At 37.3% G+C, this 18,183-nt stretch overlaps 3 protein-coding genes across 7 annotated transcripts; 2 read left to right on the forward strand and 1 right to left on the reverse strand.

The window, feature by feature from the left end:
* Positions 1-1,318: 1,318 nt before the first annotated feature.
* Positions 1,319-4,318, forward strand: LOC112143612 (CUGBP Elav-like family member 1). Of its 3 annotated transcripts, XR_004949312.1 has the most exons (5): positions 1,331-1,819; positions 2,184-2,874; positions 2,939-3,793; positions 3,884-4,080; positions 4,179-4,316. XR_004949312.1 is itself a non-coding variant. In XM_036215835.1 (3 exons), the coding sequence occupies exons 1-3, from the start codon at positions 2,452-2,454 to the stop codon at positions 3,024-3,026; spliced, it is 438 nt and encodes a 145-aa protein (XP_036071728.1). In that variant the 5' UTR covers positions 1,319-2,451; the 3' UTR covers positions 3,027-3,065. The 3 variants fall into 3 exon arrangements, 1 of the variants encoding a protein (XP_036071728.1); XR_004949311.1 differs by lacking the exon at positions 1,331-1,819 and having other exon boundaries at positions 2,762-2,874; positions 3,884-4,084; positions 4,179-4,318; XM_036215835.1 differs by lacking the exons at positions 3,884-4,080; positions 4,179-4,316 and having other exon boundaries at positions 1,319-2,757; positions 2,831-2,874; positions 2,939-3,065.
* zmp:0000000881 (spindle assembly checkpoint kinase) lies at positions 3,628-8,748 on the reverse strand. 2 transcript variants are annotated; one of them, XM_024267699.2, is made up of 5 exons: positions 8,519-8,748; positions 7,018-7,173; positions 4,888-5,026; positions 4,651-4,758; positions 3,628-4,295 (listed from the first exon to the last, which is right to left on the reverse strand). In XM_024267699.2, the coding sequence occupies exons 2-5, from the start codon at positions 7,161-7,163 to the stop codon at positions 3,663-3,665; spliced, it is 1,026 nt and encodes a 341-aa protein (XP_024123467.1). In that variant the 5' UTR covers positions 7,164-7,173; positions 8,519-8,748; the 3' UTR covers positions 3,628-3,662. The 2 variants fall into 2 exon arrangements, with proteins under 2 accessions (XP_024123467.1, XP_024123468.1); XM_024267700.2 differs by lacking the exon at positions 8,519-8,748 and adding an exon at positions 7,269-7,702.
* On the forward strand, positions 8,041-16,667 carry LOC112143611. Of its 2 annotated transcripts, XM_024267703.2 has the most exons (10): positions 8,041-8,089; positions 9,621-11,087; positions 11,554-11,578; positions 11,744-12,141; positions 13,313-13,369; positions 13,518-13,775; positions 14,392-14,421; positions 14,645-14,656; positions 15,574-15,606; positions 15,718-16,667. In XM_024267703.2, exons 2-10 carry the CDS (start codon positions 11,048-11,050, stop codon positions 15,738-15,740), a joined length of 876 nt encoding a protein of 291 aa, XP_024123471.1. In that variant the 5' UTR covers positions 8,041-8,089; positions 9,621-11,047; the 3' UTR covers positions 15,741-16,667. The 2 variants fall into 2 exon arrangements, with proteins under 2 accessions (XP_024123471.1, XP_036071727.1); XM_036215834.1 differs by having other exon boundaries at positions 8,042-8,089; positions 15,574-16,667.
* The last annotated feature ends 1,516 nt before the right edge of the window (positions 16,668-18,183 follow it).

Below are 18,183 nucleotides of genomic sequence, written 5' to 3' on the forward strand. Positions count from 1 at the left end.
AGTCTCAGGGCCGCAGAGACGGTAAAGTTTTTGAGAAGAGGGTCAAGACCCACCTTTTTTAATTTTTAAAGTTTTTAAGTTTTTAGTTGATCTTATCTGTCTATTTATTAAATTAGTTTATTTATTTTTTATTTTATGGATTTTATTTCATATTTTATATTTAATCTTAATGTGGTGATGCTCCTTTGAACCAGCTGGCTCCTGGTATGATAGGATCCCCAACAGTGTTTCCTCACAGCTGAGGCACGCCTTAAGTTTATTTTACAAGTTTTTCTTTTTAAGTATTCATTGTGTGTGGGGTCATGGGTTGGTCATATGTTGGGGGGGTATGTATACGTGTACATATGGTGTATGTTTTGTTCTTCAATGTAAAGTACTCCAAGTTGGCCCCCAGAAAGTCATTAGTCTCTCTGATGGTCATCTCCTTCAGCCTCCTGTCGAGGTTCTCTCTGGCCCACATCACAGTCAGTTTAAACGAGGTTCTCCAGTCCAGGTCAGGGAACTCCGTCAGTTTTTACACACGTCTCTAGCTGTTGTGTTGATGTAATGTTCTCTGAGAATTAAAATTGCTGTGTATTTCCAGTTCTTTGTGTTTGCCTCTAAGAAAATCTGTGTGGTTTCTGTAATGACAAGAAGTGACCAGAAGATGTCACTGTTAGGAAGCTTTCGTGTTCCATATAGGAAGTACCACTGGGTTGCAAAAAGGCCAAAGTCCCATTGACTTACATTGAAAAACAGACAGGTATTTCTCAGTCATTTTATATGTCGGAATAGCTGTTCTTCCTCTGGTGCTTTCTGCTTAACTTCTTTTTTCTAATCCTAATTTTTTTTTTCCCCTTATCACAAGTTATTCGAGCTATAAATTGATTAGATGTCTCAATAAACGTTTGTGCGTCTGACGTCGAACGTGTGGGGGGCTTGATTGACAGACTTCATCAATGCCGTCCGTGAAGACCATTTAACACCTACTTTACAATTCAACAATGTACTAATCATTGTCCTATTGTTTTCCTCAATGGAATGTACCGATGCAGCAGTTTAAAACAACAAGAGGCGCATTCTGTCGACATTTTAAGATGAGGATTTACTCTGTAGAAATAGATTTCACGTCTGAGGTTATGTGCTTTGGACTTTTTTTTGTTTGTTTAATGTTTGTCTTTCTTTTTTTCCACTGTTTTGATTGTAGCTTTTAAATTATAAGTTGCGTATCATATGGAATAGTACAGCTCCTCCATAAAATTACCAACCAAAGTTTCATTTTCGCCACACTTTTCCATTTTGCAGCCTGAATTAGACGCATGAATTAGTCTCCTGAGAGGAGCGCGAGACTGACATCAGAGCTCGTGTGGCTTTGATAATGGAGGGGGGCGTGTCTGGACCCTCAACATTATTAAAATGGTAGGCTGATATGAAGATTTTGTAGATGATGCGGACTTTTGCTGTGAAGTCTGAATTTGTTGACTGGACTCCCTCATCCCAACGGTTCCCCTAAATCCCCCCGGTCTCCATCAAGGACACGCTGCTGCATTTATTCGTGCGTGTATTCCGGGGTGCGCGGGCCTGCTCAACTGATTGAGGTCTCCATGGACGTGAGAAGGATCGGGGTCTGTTCTGTCGCTATTTGGGGGATTTTAAATTTAAACATTTTCCTCCCCTTTTCGTTTTTTTCTACCTACGCCCAACAGTGGTCAATCGGGAGAGCGCCCTCTGGTGGTATCCTCCAGTCCTTACAAAAATAGGAAATGCACATTCCAACACGGCGAGCAGGTCGCCACGAACGCCCAACTGCTCGTCAGCACCATCAAACCGACAGAAACAGGTAAGAAAACTCCATCCATGTATTTACAACATCAAAATAAAGTCCCTTTATGGGCATAATGTACATACACACATACAACATTTTTTTCAACCACATGTACGTGAGAACGGCCACATTTCTTCAAACAGGTTTTAAGGCCCGGTCGCTTCATAGAGCCCCTTTTATTTACAATTGTATGCATATATATATATATATATATATATTCACCTCTTTATTTGTTGCCAACCTCAAGTTATTCTATTTTCCATTTTTCTTATAAAATAAAAACATTTTTGTAACAGAAGAGATGGCGGATTTATTTATTTTTTAATTGTATTTATTATTTTTTATAATTTAGTTGTTGACCATAATTCTCCTCTTAAAGGGGTATGGTGCTGGCAAGGCCGCACCAAGAAAGAGAAGCGACAGGGGTCCCAAGTCCACCCCATGGGAAAAGCTGCAGGATCCGGCTGGGTTAGGAGAACAGGCGTTAAGACCCTACCCTCCATCAGAGGGCGGGGTAATTGCACACTCCATACAGCCCCGTGTCTGCTGGAGCCTGGACACAGGTCCAGCAGGTGGAAAGGACACCCCCCCCCGCCCCCCCTTTGTGGTTTCCATCGAACTGGTGAAGGGAAGGCAAACTGGATCCAATGGTTTCAGGATGTGCGTTCGCGACTTTCACAGCTCGACAGATGGCCCAGGCAGCCATCAAGTCCATGCACCAGTCCCAGACCATGGAGGTGCCCGTCCTGACACTGCTGTCTCCGCCCCCTCCCTGCTCACAACTTCTATATGTTGCAGGGATTCTCCTCCCCCATCGTGGTGAAGTTTGCAGACACCAAGACGGACAAGGAGCAGAAGTGTCTGGCTCAGCAGCTGCAGATGCAGCAGCTCAGCTCCGCCTCCATGTGGGGGAACCTGACCGCTTCGGCAGCCTGGGGCCGCAGTACCTCGCCGTATGTGTTCAAAGACCACCTGTCCTGCAGCCATCCAGAACACTTCCTGTCTGACCCTTCCTCTCTGCTGCAGCTCTACCTGCAGCTGCTGCAGCAGTCTGCCTCCCCCGGTTTCAGGTAAAGACTCAGAGTCGAACCTGCATTCCCTTCAGGTCCTGACAGGTGTGACTCGTGTCTGCAGGTCTGAATACCATGCAGAACTTGCCCAATTTAGCAGCAGCAGCTGCACAGGTCACGCCCTCGGGGTCCAGCACCATGACCACCTCTAGCAGCCCGCTGAGCGCAAGCCAGCTCAGGTAACCACCGATCTCGGTTGTCTAACGTCTTTGTTTCACCCCCCAGGACTGAATCTCCGTTCCATTCATTCACACGGACTTCAGTTAAAAACGTAGAAATGCTCCTCCTCACTTTGGTTTAACCCGCGGCGGTCTGAGGAGAACCACCGACTGAAGTGAACCAAGCCCATCCTGCAGTTCCAACAGCTGCTCAGAGGGGAGCGCTACTGTCTGAAATGAGATAAGTGTCTGCTCCTCTGATTCTCATCTGTGAAAAAGCTCTTACTGTAATTTTTTCCTAATGTTTCCTGAACCTCATTTTTTTCAGCATTGTGCATGCTGATTAACTGAGTAAGAAGCTTCTGTCAAAAATCAGTCATTCCCGTCTTCCTTGAAAAAAACTTTATTAGCTTTGATGTTGGTTTTCCCCCCCTTTTCCCCCCAAATTTAGACAAGCAATATTGTTAGGGAAAATTTCACCCCTACTTATGATGCATTGCACTTGACCACAGAATGACAAAAATAAAGTGACACACAATGATGATTTTTCATCAGAATTGCTGAGGTTTGTTCAATCAGTTTGTAAAGGGATCCAGGGGTGAAGAGCTGAAGTTTGTTGGCTTTTTCTCATTAGTGATCGAACCTATTTTGGTGAAACGGTGATGGAGATCTGTGTCTGAGAAATGGGGATGGAGATCTGTGTCTGTGAAATGGGGATGGAGATAAATCTCGGCGAAAAGGGGATGGTTCCCCTCTAAATGGTGAAAGTCCTCTATTCATAGGTCTGAGATTTCTGTTTTGTGGAGATGGGCTTCTACCTATTCGCCCTGGACTTTGCCTTCTGTCTGCAGCATTGTTTCCTGGTACACTAAGGTTATCTTTTGGAGGATTTGGATAAGTGATCCGACCTAAGCCCCCTGCCTGTCGTAATTCCTCAATGACTCCAGCCATTGTTGATCTTCGAGATGGGTTTTGCTCCACCATTCGACAAACTGGACTGCAGTAAGCTTGAGTCCCCAGGACCTCTCGGATCTTCGCTGGACAGACGGTGGGTGTGTACAGCCGGACTCGGGCCAGAAATTCAGCAATGATCTTTCCCATAGCCCAAACATCTGATAGCTGGTTTCGCGGTGACCTTCTTTGTAGCACCTCTGGAGGGGAGTAAGCCTCGTTTCCCATGTCAACTGCGGAGCTCAGTCCATACCTGAAGAACTTGGCCAGTCCCAAGTCAATGATCACAGCTCGGTTTGTGCCATGTTCAACCTAAAAAGCAAAGAATACAAACCAAAAAAAGTTGAAAAAAAAAATTTTTTTTCTTATTTTTTTCCATATAGATTTATTTAAATTGTTTTAGTTTCTTGATCACTGACAAAAAAGGAGAAAAAAAACTTTGTGTGCATCTAAACTTGAGACACTCTGTTAATTTGACCTTATTTAATCTTTCGTCTTACTGTAGTGAGTCAATATTTTAGCCTGAAGCTACTGGAGCAACATCTGCTCCACAAAAACAGGCTTGAATTCTGTTAAGCAATTTCTAACTGCTTATGAGGCATTTTCTCAGAACTGAGACTTGACATTTGTTCTCACACTTGCAAAATGTGCAATAGATCTCACATACCATGATATTTTCTGGCTTGAGGTCTTGATGAACGATGTCTTTGGAGTGCAGATGAAGCAGGCCTTCACACATCCCAACAATTATGATGGCTTTAGTGGTAGGAGTCAGCTGCATCAAAAGAAAATGTGATTGAATTTAGTCCAGCTGTGATGAAATCCACTTTATCGTATAGATTACTTTAGAAAAAATGTGTCAAATGTTTTTTTTTAGCTTGTTTTGTTTCTTTAGTTACTGTACCAGTAGCTTAGACTTTGCTGCTTTGAATATAGTTGTCTCCAAGTCTTCTCCATGGATAAACTCTAGTGGAATGATCCATTTCCCATCTGTGAGGGTTATGTCCCCGAGAAGCCTCACTATGTTGGGATGGCTTGATTTACTACACATCAATGAGAGAAAGAAAAAGCTTGAAATGATATAAAGCCTAATCAAAGTTGAGTCTTACTGTTGAACAAAATGTATAAAGACACATAAAATAAAACATTAAGTAAATAAAGTACATTAAGACATATTACTGAGGTGTACCACATAAAATATTCCCTCTAAAACTTGAAACCAGTTACAAACAGACATGTGCTGATGTGTTTCATTCTGTCAGAACAGGTTGTACCAGAGCTTAAGGAAATAAATAGGTAAAGGTGGTGTTGATCACATTTGATAGCTTATAACTTTAAAGAGGTGTGGTACAAGTTACTGGAATGGGGATAGTTATAGTTAGATATAACTTGTCCTTTCATTTCAACATGAAGTTTCCTTTAAATGTGACAAATATGTAATTGCATGGGGTTAAATTAGTTCACACTGATGTTTTTGAAGACCCACTCTTATCAATTTTTATCTATTATAAAAGCATTCCCAGTGGTCTTTTTTTTATAATTATCCTGTTTAAATTGACACTTTCTAGGACATAGTTTCTGCAGAGTGGCAGTAGTTAATTAGAAGCCCGAATGAGTTGTGTGGGGGGGGGGTTGTTGCTGTGGAACAACTCCGCTCCTTTTCCCATCACCAATAGCTGAGTGTTTAAACTTTGCTGCTAGCTTACAGCAAAATGCACAAATTACAGGAGCAAAGGTAATTCAAACTGTTTTAAGACTCGCTCAAATGAAAATTGTGTTTTGGTTTTTAACATGATTGGAAGACATATATAAACGAATTTAAAATTCAAACTTTCTCCGTATTTTTTTATTCAAATCGTGATGGGTTAAGAGCATATAAAAACCCACAGTTTTAAAAATCTGAGTCGTAATTCATCCACTTGCAGACAAATAGATATATTAACATCTTTATTTTATTCATCTGAGCTGCCATCTCTGAACTAAATGGCTCAATAGCTCCAACATTGCTTTTCATTTTTGTTTCTAATGTTATCTTGGGATTGTGAGGGGCTGTAAGCTAGTGGGATGATGGGATATCAACTGAGGTTTACTTCTGCGCAACAGTCCTGCCCACAACTCAGAGGCAAAATTCTCAAGAATCCCTGCCACTATCTGGAAAATGTCTTTAAAAAATCACAAAAAACTGCATAATCATAATTATAAGACCACTGGGAAAGCTTTTACAACAGATAAAAATATAGTCGGATTGGGACTTTAACTGTCACAAGAAACGAGCATAGGATTTGCCAATTGTAGATTCTACATCATAAATACAACTGCATTTTTTTTCGTCTTGATTCACAAAGATTTAAATACTTAGAATTAACATTTTGCGCTTAATTTTCTACATCCATCATCAGAAAAAAATGTGACAAGAACACGTTAAAAACGCTAAAAATACACATTTCAGTGTAGTGGATCTTTAAGACATTGGCTATGCAACAGCCTATCAGTTCAAGGATCACATTTCTTCAATATTTCAACTTGTCCCACCTGCCTTAGCCAAATTCATACTGTGGGCAGCTAATTTGTTGAAGGTGTGGAACAAGTTTAAACAGAAACGACTTGAGTTGACAGATCTGTGGCCTTGAGGTAAGTTTTCTTACTGGAATTCATGGATGTTTCACTTTCTGGAAACAAGTTTACAACTCTGGTGGGTTTATCTGGAACTACCATTCATTTCAATCTTGATTTAATCATTTATCAGCTGCCTCCCTGTAGTTTATTGATGAAACAAATCTTGAACTGTAGAAACAAGGTTTCTTTTTCAATGATCAGTCATTTTGCCAGTCTGTTGGATAAAATACGTGCTGATTTTAACAGAACTCAATTAAAAAAAAATCATGCATTTTCACATTGGATAGAGTTTTGAATAAAAAAAGGATGCAATGTTTTACTTGTTTCACTAAAAAAGGAAAAAGACAAAGAATAAATAAACAATGTCCTTTTTTTAAAATTCATAACTAGCGAGGAGCTTTTTTAGTTCACCACTTACTTGTACACTTCACATTCTCTTTCCAAATCCTTCTTGGTGATGAGGTAGTGAGGGACTTTCTTTATAGCAGCCCAAGTCCCATTGTAGTTTTCTCTGTACACCTTCCCAAAACCACCCTTAGCGATGGTACCAGTTGGATACGCCATTCAGGTAAAGCTGAAAAGGACAAAGAATGCCAATGGGAGGGGTCACTTACAGAAAACATGGTCACAACTGAAACAAAAAAAGTTTTACACCTTAACTGAAAACACCACATTAGTAGAGATGCAGTTTTGTTGTTGAAACCACTGATGTTTTGGTTTATGTCAGAGTTTCTATTCCCAGCATAAAGTACGATTCGTGGTTTCAGGTGGTGCCATGACGTTGAAACTACTGCTTGGAAACCAAAACTAAAAGCAAGATATTATTTCTCTTTGCTTTTATCTTGCCTTATAAAATCCTATTTTTAAATCAAAATATTCCAAGATAGGTGTTATATGTGATAGTATGTATGAGTAATGCATTAGGTTTCTGTCCAGCTATTTACAAAAAGAACCTGTTGAACCACTTGATCTTTAACGAGATTGTTTTACACAAGTTTCTTTTTTAATTTCAGTTTTCAGTTTCTATACTTATAACAAATTTAAAATACCTGAGAGGAATTTAAAAAAAGGGCTTGGAAAAAATAAACATGAACTAACATTTCAGTCTGCAGTGAACACACTGTTCCTGTTGTGAAAATAAATAAAAAAATCTGAAGTATACTAAAAGAGAAAAGACATCCTTTTGAAGGTTCGACATTATAGTAAATTCAAGTTAGCTTTTTGCTGTTTCTTGTAACTGTCGTTTGTTTATTCAGCACATGTAAAAGCTGACTAACAGGTAAGTCTAGGTGAGTATGGTTTGGGTTTCTACATACTATGAGATGTCGTGTGAGAGGATCGTCTACCAAAAGCAGTATTGAGATAGAAACTTAAGCACAAAAAATTTGGCCTATTTTTTTGTAAAGACTTTTTAAAACGTTACAATAATCCAACATGTTGTTTGTTTTTCTTTGTTTAGAACAGCATTGAAGGAGGTACAATAGTTCCAGGTAACTTTTTATGATTATATTCATTTAAGTTGATTTTGAAAGTTTGTTCTAGCTTTTTTTTTTAAGATAATGACTATGTTTACTTGTTTTGATTAAGGCTCTTTTAAGTATTTAGTTTTTAATGGGTTCTGCAAAGTTTAACATTTTATATTGACATACTTTAAGATCTTTCAAGAATTGTGCTTTTTTCTGCCTCTTTATACTGCTGACCACAAATAATAAAGTAAGGATCCACTTAGACAATGGACAAAGCAAAACAGAAAATGAGTAATAACAAAATTTCTTTAAACTAATAAAACCTGGATAACTGTTGACCTTTGGTTTTGTGTAATAAAACTCACTGTAAGTATAAATATAGTAGATAGTTTAAGAAAGTCCTTGCATTTTTCAAACTGTCCTGGTTAATGGTACAAGAAAATGTTCTCTTACCTCTCCGCCGCTGGAAGAAAGAATCTGTCAGGTCTGAACATGAGGCGGCATAGCTGCCTCTTTTATTCCTTATCCACTCCTACTTTGCCTCTGACTCGTGGCCTGGAGTAGAGCACTTCCGTCTGTGTGATTGAGTCAAAGCATGATAAGTACACTGTAAACGAGGAAAAGCCGACACGCAATAAAGGAAAAACCTTTGCTCTCACTTAGTTAGGAATTACTGGAAATAAAACGGAACGAAACTGGGGTTATGATATTTTTAGCACTGGCTTACAGAAAGGCTATTGTTTTTGCTATTACATGTCCTAGTTATCTGAAAAAAAAATACTTTTACAAAAAAGTATTTGTTCATTTGGCCTCAAATTCTTTGTGAGTCACCTAAATATTGTTGTTAAATATTTAGGATATCAATATTAATCAGATACTTACATTTTCTGTAATGATCGATCAGGGCATATATTCTAATCATTTTCAAAATTACTTATCCAAAACAAACACACAAAAAAAGACCTTCTTCCAAACCACAAGTCAGAAGTTAAGTTTTCTTTCCAATACTGTGGCAGCATATTATTAAATGAGTTTGAGTTCTTGATAACAACATTAAATGAAAATAAGGTAAAAAAAAAAAATTATATTACATATAAAAATGGGGTTTGGTTGTCTTTTGAAAATATGTTTGAAAATATGTTTTCCAATTAAATTTTCATAAAACCATTTTTATTTTGGAATTGTAATGCTACAATTGTTTGGTTTTATGTTTTGGATTTTTCTATCTAGTTCTCTTCTTAAGCGGCTGGGTGGCCCAGTGGGCTAGGTGAAGGGCTGACACGCAGGAGCCCTGGGTTCGATTCCCAGGGTTGTCCACTGATCCCCTCCCAGATTGGGTCCTTAGGCAAGACCCTTGACGCTGCTGCCTAACTGGGTCCCTGTGCCCCTCAAGTACAGGGTTGTGTCAGGAAGGGCATCCGGTGTAAAAACTCTGCCAAATCACTGATGCCAAACAGTGGGTGCTGTTACGCTGTGGCGACCCCGAAAGGGATAAGCCGAAAGTGAACTACTACTATCTAGTTCTCTTCTCAGTGTTTTTCTTTTTTTTTGACAGAGGAACGTGACCATCTTGAAAAAACCCAGTTGGGTCTCTGACACACCATCACATGATTGTAATTTGAGAGCGAGAGTCTCTTTCTCAGAGATCCATACTCGGCAGACTCCGGGGCCTGGTTGAACGCCTCATTAGCCCTCCACCAAATGTCATCTCTCAGGAGCACATGTAGAGGAAATCAAACGGTAATTCTCTGCATGTAACACATGCTGTGGCACATAAGCAGTGGTCCCTCTCATTTTTTAAGTGTCTGAGCGAACACAAAAACTCACTGAGCACTCCTCACCAAAGAAATCTCAGATCTTAACAAGTCATGGAGCTTATTGAAAGAATAAAACTACTACTAATTTTCATCAAATTGTGTTTAAAATAAGTGATATGCAAAAATTACAGTGAAGATTAAAAAAGCTCAGGCAGTGAATTTGGTTCTTCTGCTGTAGTCTGAAAATAAATTCAAATTCAACTTTCAATATTTGTATATCACTTTTACTGCTACAATGTAACTTAAAGTGCTTTCCATAATAAACAACACTAAGATAAAAAAAAACAAACGTGCACATGTACAACCAAAATAATTTGAATCAATACAGTTTATAAAATCAAAACACATAGACACGTAAAAAACTACACACAAAAAACAAACAAACAAACAACCGCCACAGTGGATGAACATCCTCAGGCAGGATGCTCCACTGGCGAGGTCCACAGTGCTGAAATGTGGCTTCACCGTGTTCTTCTCAGTAGTTCTGACTTTTGGGACCACCAGCAGACCTGCACCTAAGGGCTCTGAGAGGGTCATAAACTAAAAGTAAATCTGCTTAAAAATGAAGGCCCAATTCTGTTTAAACTTTTATAAACTAATAAAAGAATCTTAAAGTCAATCATAAAACTAACTAAAAAAAATAAAATTATTGTTGCATCTTTCTGGTCCTGGATAAAAGGCATGCAGCCGAGTTTTGAACTAGCTGCAACCTATTAAAATATTTTTTCTTAATGCCAGACTGAAGTTCATTACTATAATCCATATGCAGATCTATTATCAAAATTCAGAAGGGTTTCCACGCTCTCACTCTAAGTCAAGCACCATTTTTAATTAGTACATATACTACTCCTTAATTATTTCTTACATTTTATTTTATTAATTATCATCCAAAAATGAGAATTCTTGATAAATGACACCAAAGTGTCAGCAAGTCAGCTGCTTAGGGACTTAAAGTTTATCTGATTTGTGTCTGTCCTCGCCTTTCTCCAGTACGTTTGTATTTAAACAAATAAAACATTGTTTGTCCACTAGATGGAAGTATTTTTATTGTTTTGCTAAAAATAAAAAGGAAAGGAAAAGAAAAAAATCAATTTCCTGAAGCTATTCAGCTCACGGTTAGCAGATCAAACCAACTTTTTGCATCCTGTGTCCTCCCGAAACAACAATGGCTCTCACAGCAGAAGAGTTTTATAATTCTCCACAAGGTACGTTTGTGTATTTAAATTCTGTAGTTTAAGCTACAAGTGAACCGTAATAATGTGCTTTCCTCTTCTACGTAAGGGAGGTGCTTCTCACTAACTAAATATGAAACTCCATTACTCTGATCCATCTGAATTTGAATATTCAAGCAGCAAAGGAAACATATTCAGTTTTGCACTGTTTGTGTTTTCCTGTTCTGAGAAGAGACTAAATGCTAAGTTGAATGTGGGTTAAACAAGTTAAGCAGTGCCTCATTGCAGAGCACATGTCACTAAGAGTGGTAGGCTATCTCTGTATTTTAGCATCGATTTCTTTGGACAAAAGTAACTTTTTCCTTGCAAGTAGTTAAGGTGAAAAATCAAGAGTTCTTATTTTAGACTTATTTTATTGTTAAAACTTGATCAAAGTCATTTCATAGTGCATGAAAACGTTTGTGGTAATTTACCCTTTTTTTTCTTTTTGATCTTGAAGGATCTTCTCACACTCAGGAGAGCGGGTATGTCCATTTATGTCATTCTCAAAAATGTTTAAAATTAAATGAATAATCCATTTGATAGATTTATTTTTTCATATTAACTCTTCTCTAAAATAATTTAAATTCATAGAAAGATACTTTAATTATTCCAAAGGGAATTGTTGAATTTTCTTTCTAATTTCACAGGCAGGCGGGCTTTTCTGCAAACTTGACCCACACATTTAGTGATAGCTTTGAAAACACTGACCCCATCGCCATTAAAGGGAGCTCTGTGAGGCCAATTGCACTGCAGGAAGGGCAAGTTCTCTTTGAGGTGGCACGGGAAGTTGTAGGGGTTGAGTCATACAAAGAAAACACATTCTCTGTGGTCCCTAGCTTGCCTTTTCTAAGCCAATCAGTAAGTGAAGGGGAGCAGAGAGTTGCCACACCTTCACTTGGAAGAGCTGGTTTCGCAAAGGCAGAAAGGAAAATTTCTTTTATTCCATCCGCAAAGAAGAACAGAATGATCCCACCAAGACGCATACCTGGATGGAGAAAAAAGAATGGCAGCAGGAGGCCCACTCAGAAACGCATCAGGACTACTGGTGAGAAGAAAATTATAGTTTATATAGTTCAAATTTCAAACCTGAGCATTGATATAGCTAATGTGCTTTGAATCTAACAGTTTTTGACATACTAAAAATTTTCCAACTATTGCTTCTTCACTACTGTGCTTGCAGTGGCATGTTTTCTACACCGACTAAATATTTTTCTTTATGTTTGCATATTTTGTTTTTCTCAATTTGAACTCTGTGTTTAAATATTGAACAAAAAAAGAACAACTGAGAACATTTCTGGACTAAAAGGGAAGGCTTATTTAATTGTAATGACACTACCCATTGCAGTACCTGAATAGGGCAGTATGCATTATGGGTAGCAATGCTTTGTCATTTTTGTAGTGTTTAGGGTGTATTATGTGTTCTGGTAGTTAAGACTTTGATTTTTTTTCCTGCTGTTTTTGCTATGTTTAGTGTTGTGATTGTGATATTTTTTGTGTTTTTTGCAGCCTTATATTTGTGGGTCTCACTGCTAGTATTTTATTTTTAGAACCAAGTGAGAAGTGGCAGACTAAACACTTACTCAATGTTACCCTCCTGTATTATGCAATCATAAACCGCAGTCATTTACCAACAGGGGGGCCACATACCTTTTAAAGTCTTTAAAGTCCCTGTGACGAAGCAGCGTCACAGGTTGCAGAACAGTGCCTGAAGACTTAAATTGTTTTTTTTTTTTTCTCTATCCTGTCATTTCCCAGTCAATTAGTTTATAGTTTTCACCAGACACATGCATACATCCAGGCACACAAATCCTTCACATTCACCACAGCCGCATTTTGTTTTAAATGGTGCACACTTTGTTTAAAATAGAATGTTACTCACATCCAGGTTTCCCACCACAAACATTCCAACCAGAGCATTGTACATATCATCACACATATAGGAAACAACCTTTATAGGGAGAGAACTTGTGTCCGTTGAGGAAGATCAGTCATGGTTGCAGTGGTGGCATACAGGCTTGTAGATTTTAAAAAGTCTTACAAAGCCTTATTCCCTGTAGACAACTTAAAGAAGGGTAGTTTATTGCTACTTGTTGATAGTTGTTGCTGTTGCTTCAAAAGATGAGAGGGGTCACAAAACTGTAACTGCAACTTTAAGACTTTGAAATAATTATTACTCCTGATGGAAATGTGCTTCTTTCTCTTGGCTTCTTTTGCAGTAGTCATTGGATTCTTTGTGGCAGTCGTGTTGCTTCCTGACTGTGCCTCATCTTCTGGTAAGTTATAACAAGCAAAAAATTACACTTGGAATTAAATCTTGAAGTCTAGAGTATCAATTTATTAATGAAAAAATAATGTTAAAGAGACAACATTTTTTATTGTTAAAGAATAAATGGCACGCTTTTTATATTTTTGTTTCTTTAGATTTTAATGGAGACAACTGTTTCACCTGCAACCATACAGACTGTAAAAGTCTCCATTCCATTTATGGGGAAAAGGATGAACTCCTCTATCAAAGTCCACTCCAGAATGACACAAGAACGGAATGCTCCAGAGTTGATGCCCTCTCAAATAGCTGTCTACCATGCATTGACAGGTCCCCTGTCATCATCTACTGTTCAAGAAACATCACACATATCGAAGTAGAAGGTGACCACGGAAACCTCGAAGTCTGGAAAGAATGTACGTATGACGTCTCTTCTATTATGTGACTCCCTTATTTCAGCTGAAGCGCCCAGAAAATGAAAAAGGTTAAGAACTGCTTTTGCATCAAATGTGGTCTTGGGATTAGTAAGCACAGGCACTTTCCGCTGCAGTTATGCTTGATGTAAAACAGCAGTGATAGAAGTCATGTGAGCAGATGTAAATGTCATTGATCCAACGATTATTAAAATAAATTGTGACTTGGTGGGGCTAATGATGTGGCTCAAAGGTGGTGGTACTCTTTAGTGGCTACTCTTAAACCATCTGTTCTCTGTTCAAATTGAGCGCTTTGTGGACAGAAAACATTCTGCAGCTCCCCTTCTTTCAAAGGCTCAGTTGTGCAGGTTGAGCACTTCTTGGCTTTTTTCAAGTTCAGAGAGGTAACTACAGTTACTGAGTGTTGAATGAGGTTTCTGATTTTATATGTATGAATTTTACCCAGTACCTAGTATTTTAATATCTAGTCGTTTAATTTTTTCACACCAAAACAACTCAAATTCCCCATCATAGAATAAAAGTAGGTATTAGGATAAGCAGCCAAATGTTCTCTTGTTATTGTAATGTTTTTCACCAAAGCCTGTTTTTCCCATTTTAGGTGAGCAGGAGAATACAAGCAGTCACGGAGGTATGAAATATTTATCTATCTTCCCTTCATGTACTGCATTAAAGTCATTGTCATAGTTTCCATTTTGAAACCATGACATGAGTAATTTGGAATTTTCTGCTCTGTTTTGATCTTTTTAAAACTACAAATGCATATATTTAAAAAAGTAAATAAATATATGTTTATGTGTTGTTTGCTTCACTGATTTGATTCAGTATTTTTTTTTCTTTTTTTTTTTCTAAAGGGATATCCAAAGGTAAAAACTAAACATTTTACTTCAAACCTGTATCACTATCAGACATGTTTGTTCCCACATGCAGAGCAGATCAGGTAAGGTTCAGTGAAGGATTAATAATTTAATAAAAAATAAACAAATGAAAAACTCAAAAACCATCATGAAAATTGGCACTAACTGTAGTGCGGCAAAGTAATAGCCAATTTTAACTCAACAGATTAGTCACACTGACTGTAACAGAGACACTTAACCCTCGTGCTCTGTTATGGGGTAATTCCATTCATTCATTCATTCATTCATTCATTTTCTTGACCGCTTTGTCCCCGGTGAAAACCCACGCATGCACGCGGAGAACATGCAAACTCCACACAGAAAGGTCCCCAGTTGATGTTTCTGTTTCAAATCCCCCAGCCGGGATTTGAACTGGGGCCTTCTTCAGCCCCTGAGGTAGTTCCAGTAGTCATACATGGGGGTAGGTTTCAACGGAAGGGAGTAGAGGGTGGGTTAGTTTGAATTAAAATTTTGGTGGGAGCCTTTTGTTTTTCTATTTTTAACTACAAAGTTATTTGAGCTGTTCAAAGCATAAGAAGCGCTTTTTAATAAAAAAAAAAAAAAAAATTGATTTGAACTAAAAGCCCAAGCAGCTGTGCACCAATCACCAGAGACCCACTGGTGAGTGGACGGAACCCTTCAGGAGAAACCGTAGCTGACCTGCACAGACAACAAAGAGTGAGGGGAAAACAAATTGAAAACAGACTGTCTCGACTGTAGCTTGAATATAACCACTGATGTTAAAGGACCAGACATAATAGGATTCTGTAATTTTCTTCTGTCTGACTTTTAGTCCTCATAGCTTGCTATTTTAAAATCTCTTGTATAGTTAAGTTGGCATGAACAACAAATAAATCAACAACATTTGCTTTCATAATTCTTTTTAGGGCGTGGTCACTTTGGACTGATTCTTGCAGTTGGTATGTATTTACTAGCATGTAAAGCCTGTAGAGTATAAAATATTTTTATAAATATTTATGATCGTTTTCAAATTTTGACAATGACAACATTTTTCTCTGCCTGTTTTACAGCTCTCTTTTTGATCGTGGTTTGAATACTTTTTTTTTTTTTTATTGAAGGCCTGAATCAACGTTGACGTGCAACCTTTACAACTCACATCTGAATGAACAGTTGCTGATTTACTAGGTTTCTGTGTATATATGAAATTGTTTTCTTAAAGGAATAATATAGAATTTCCCCCAAATTATGCTGGTAAATCAGATAATAGAATTGAATTGAGGGAAGTTTTGGCTACTCTTCCTGCTTGTAATTGTAAGGTACAAAACAGTAAACCGCAGTGCAGCTAAGTCTGTGACCAAACTTAAACTGTAAATATTCTGAATCGTGTATTTTAAAAGTCACAGGTTGGTAACACATCCTGTATGAATGAAATAAATGACACAGGCATTGTAATCCAGAGATGGTGGTGTACAAATACTTATTTCTCCTCTGTTGACAATGGCAGACTGTATTCATTGCATTAGTTGTTCGTGAGATAAATATTCACTATGCTTCTGTATCCTAATGCTGAGGGTACCAATTCTATTGAAATAATATTGCTCAATATCACAACACAGTTTCTGTTTTCTTTTTTTATGTATACTCCCTTACAAACAAGTTAATCATCTTTCTTTGTTTTTACTGCAATAGTTTCATTTCCTTCTGATTTGCTCAATAACTCATTGTTCCCTGGTTGTGCTTTTACCAATGTCTTGGCCAGTGTTGGAGGTAATGGATTACAAAGTAATAATTACTGTAATGTAATTACTTTTGTCAGAAACTGAGTAACAAAACGAATTACAATTCAAATTCAGTACTAGTTCAAGTACTACAGAAACCCTTATTACTTCATTACTCACATTTTGGTGCATGATTATATGACTAATAAAACAAATACTTTTGTGCAAGCAGTTGGCTCTGACATTGACTTGAGTAAATGCAACAAAACAGATTTCAATGAAAAAAAACAAACAAAAAAAAATTACTGACGCATGTGCCCACGCATACGTGACAATTTATTTGATTTAATTTGATTTGATTTGAAATGTTTTTTTTCAAGCAATCAGGAAATAATACATAAACATAGGCATTTGTTACATAATCAATCAACATCCAGAAGCATGTCAGACATAGTATAACTAGACGTCAAAAAGTAAATTGCTTGAAAGGTAGTGGGAGGAAGAGAACTTATATAATCCCACCCCAGCTCAACCATACTATTTCTTTTACATGAATTATCAACATGCGGTTCAAGGCTAATGCAGAGTCAGAGATTGGTTAAAGTATAATTAAGATCAAATCCAAATTCTTGCCCTACTCCTACATCTTCTCCCTACCCCTACATTCAGCCATCCAAACAGAGAGTCATGGAAAAATAGTAAGGGAAATTGATAACATTATATCCGGCATTTAAAAAAACGAAAGAAAGTAGTGAGCATGGTATTCATACTGCTTTTAAAATCCGTTGGAACTATATAGTCCTGCACTGTATGTTTTTTTTTTTAGTAGTTAGGGATTAGGGTGGGAATTTGAATATAGCCCTTCAAAAAGTATCTTGTTTGTCCTAGCTTTATTTTCTTGAGAATTTGTATGTGAGTGGAAAAGATGTAAAGTAAAGTAATGAGTAGCAAATTAATTTTTAAATTATGGAATGAGTAGAGTAATTTAATTACAATTTCATCCAGTAACTACAGTAAAGTAACCAATTACTCTTAAAATAATTTACCTGACACTGGTCTTGGCTGCAATGGTTTCAACATTTTTTGCTTAGTTACATACATGTAAAATAATTATCTGCGAAACTTTCTGCTTTAGTTTATTGTGATGTTAATGCTTTAATCTTTGTGTCATAATAAAAACTAATAACACAAAAAAATTACTTTTTTTTACTCCCCCTAAATAAACTATGATTTTTATTCTTACATTATTTTACTCAAAAATGTAAGCTATTTTTTTATTTAATGTGACATACAACTCAGCACAGCACTCTGGCACCTGCTTCAAAGAGTTCAAGTATCTTTATTTGTCATTTTATAAAATGTATTTCTATGGTCCCAGGTCAGACAGAGCAAATAAAAATATGATTTAAACAAATTCGGCTAAATACAATCAAAAACAGAATAGGCTAATAAAGAAAACCAACAACATAAATATAAATGTAAAACCTTTAAATAATAGAACCTACATGGGAGGAAGACACTTTTTCTGGTGTTTTTAAAACATATTAAAGAGAGGGGTTTAAGTAAAAATAAATAAATGAATAAAAACATGATAATGGCTAAAAATCCTATAGTTAAGTCCCGTATGTTTCTCATATATGTTTAACCACTGCAGTGTTTCTGTTTGCGCCTTTCTTCTATGGAGTTTATAATTAACAGTAATTTGATAGCGCTTATCGGCATGTGGACCGTACCAACCAGAGTGGGAGGGGAGGGGTGAAAAGATTAATAGTAAGAAGAAATAAAGCTCGGAGTGTAATCTTTGCCGACAGATGTCAT

Source organism: Oryzias melastigma, linkage group LG16 (assembly GCF_002922805.2).
Source record: "Oryzias melastigma strain HK-1 linkage group LG16, ASM292280v2, whole genome shotgun sequence".
Taxonomy (NCBI): Eukaryota; Metazoa; Chordata; class Actinopteri; order Beloniformes; family Adrianichthyidae; genus Oryzias; species Oryzias melastigma.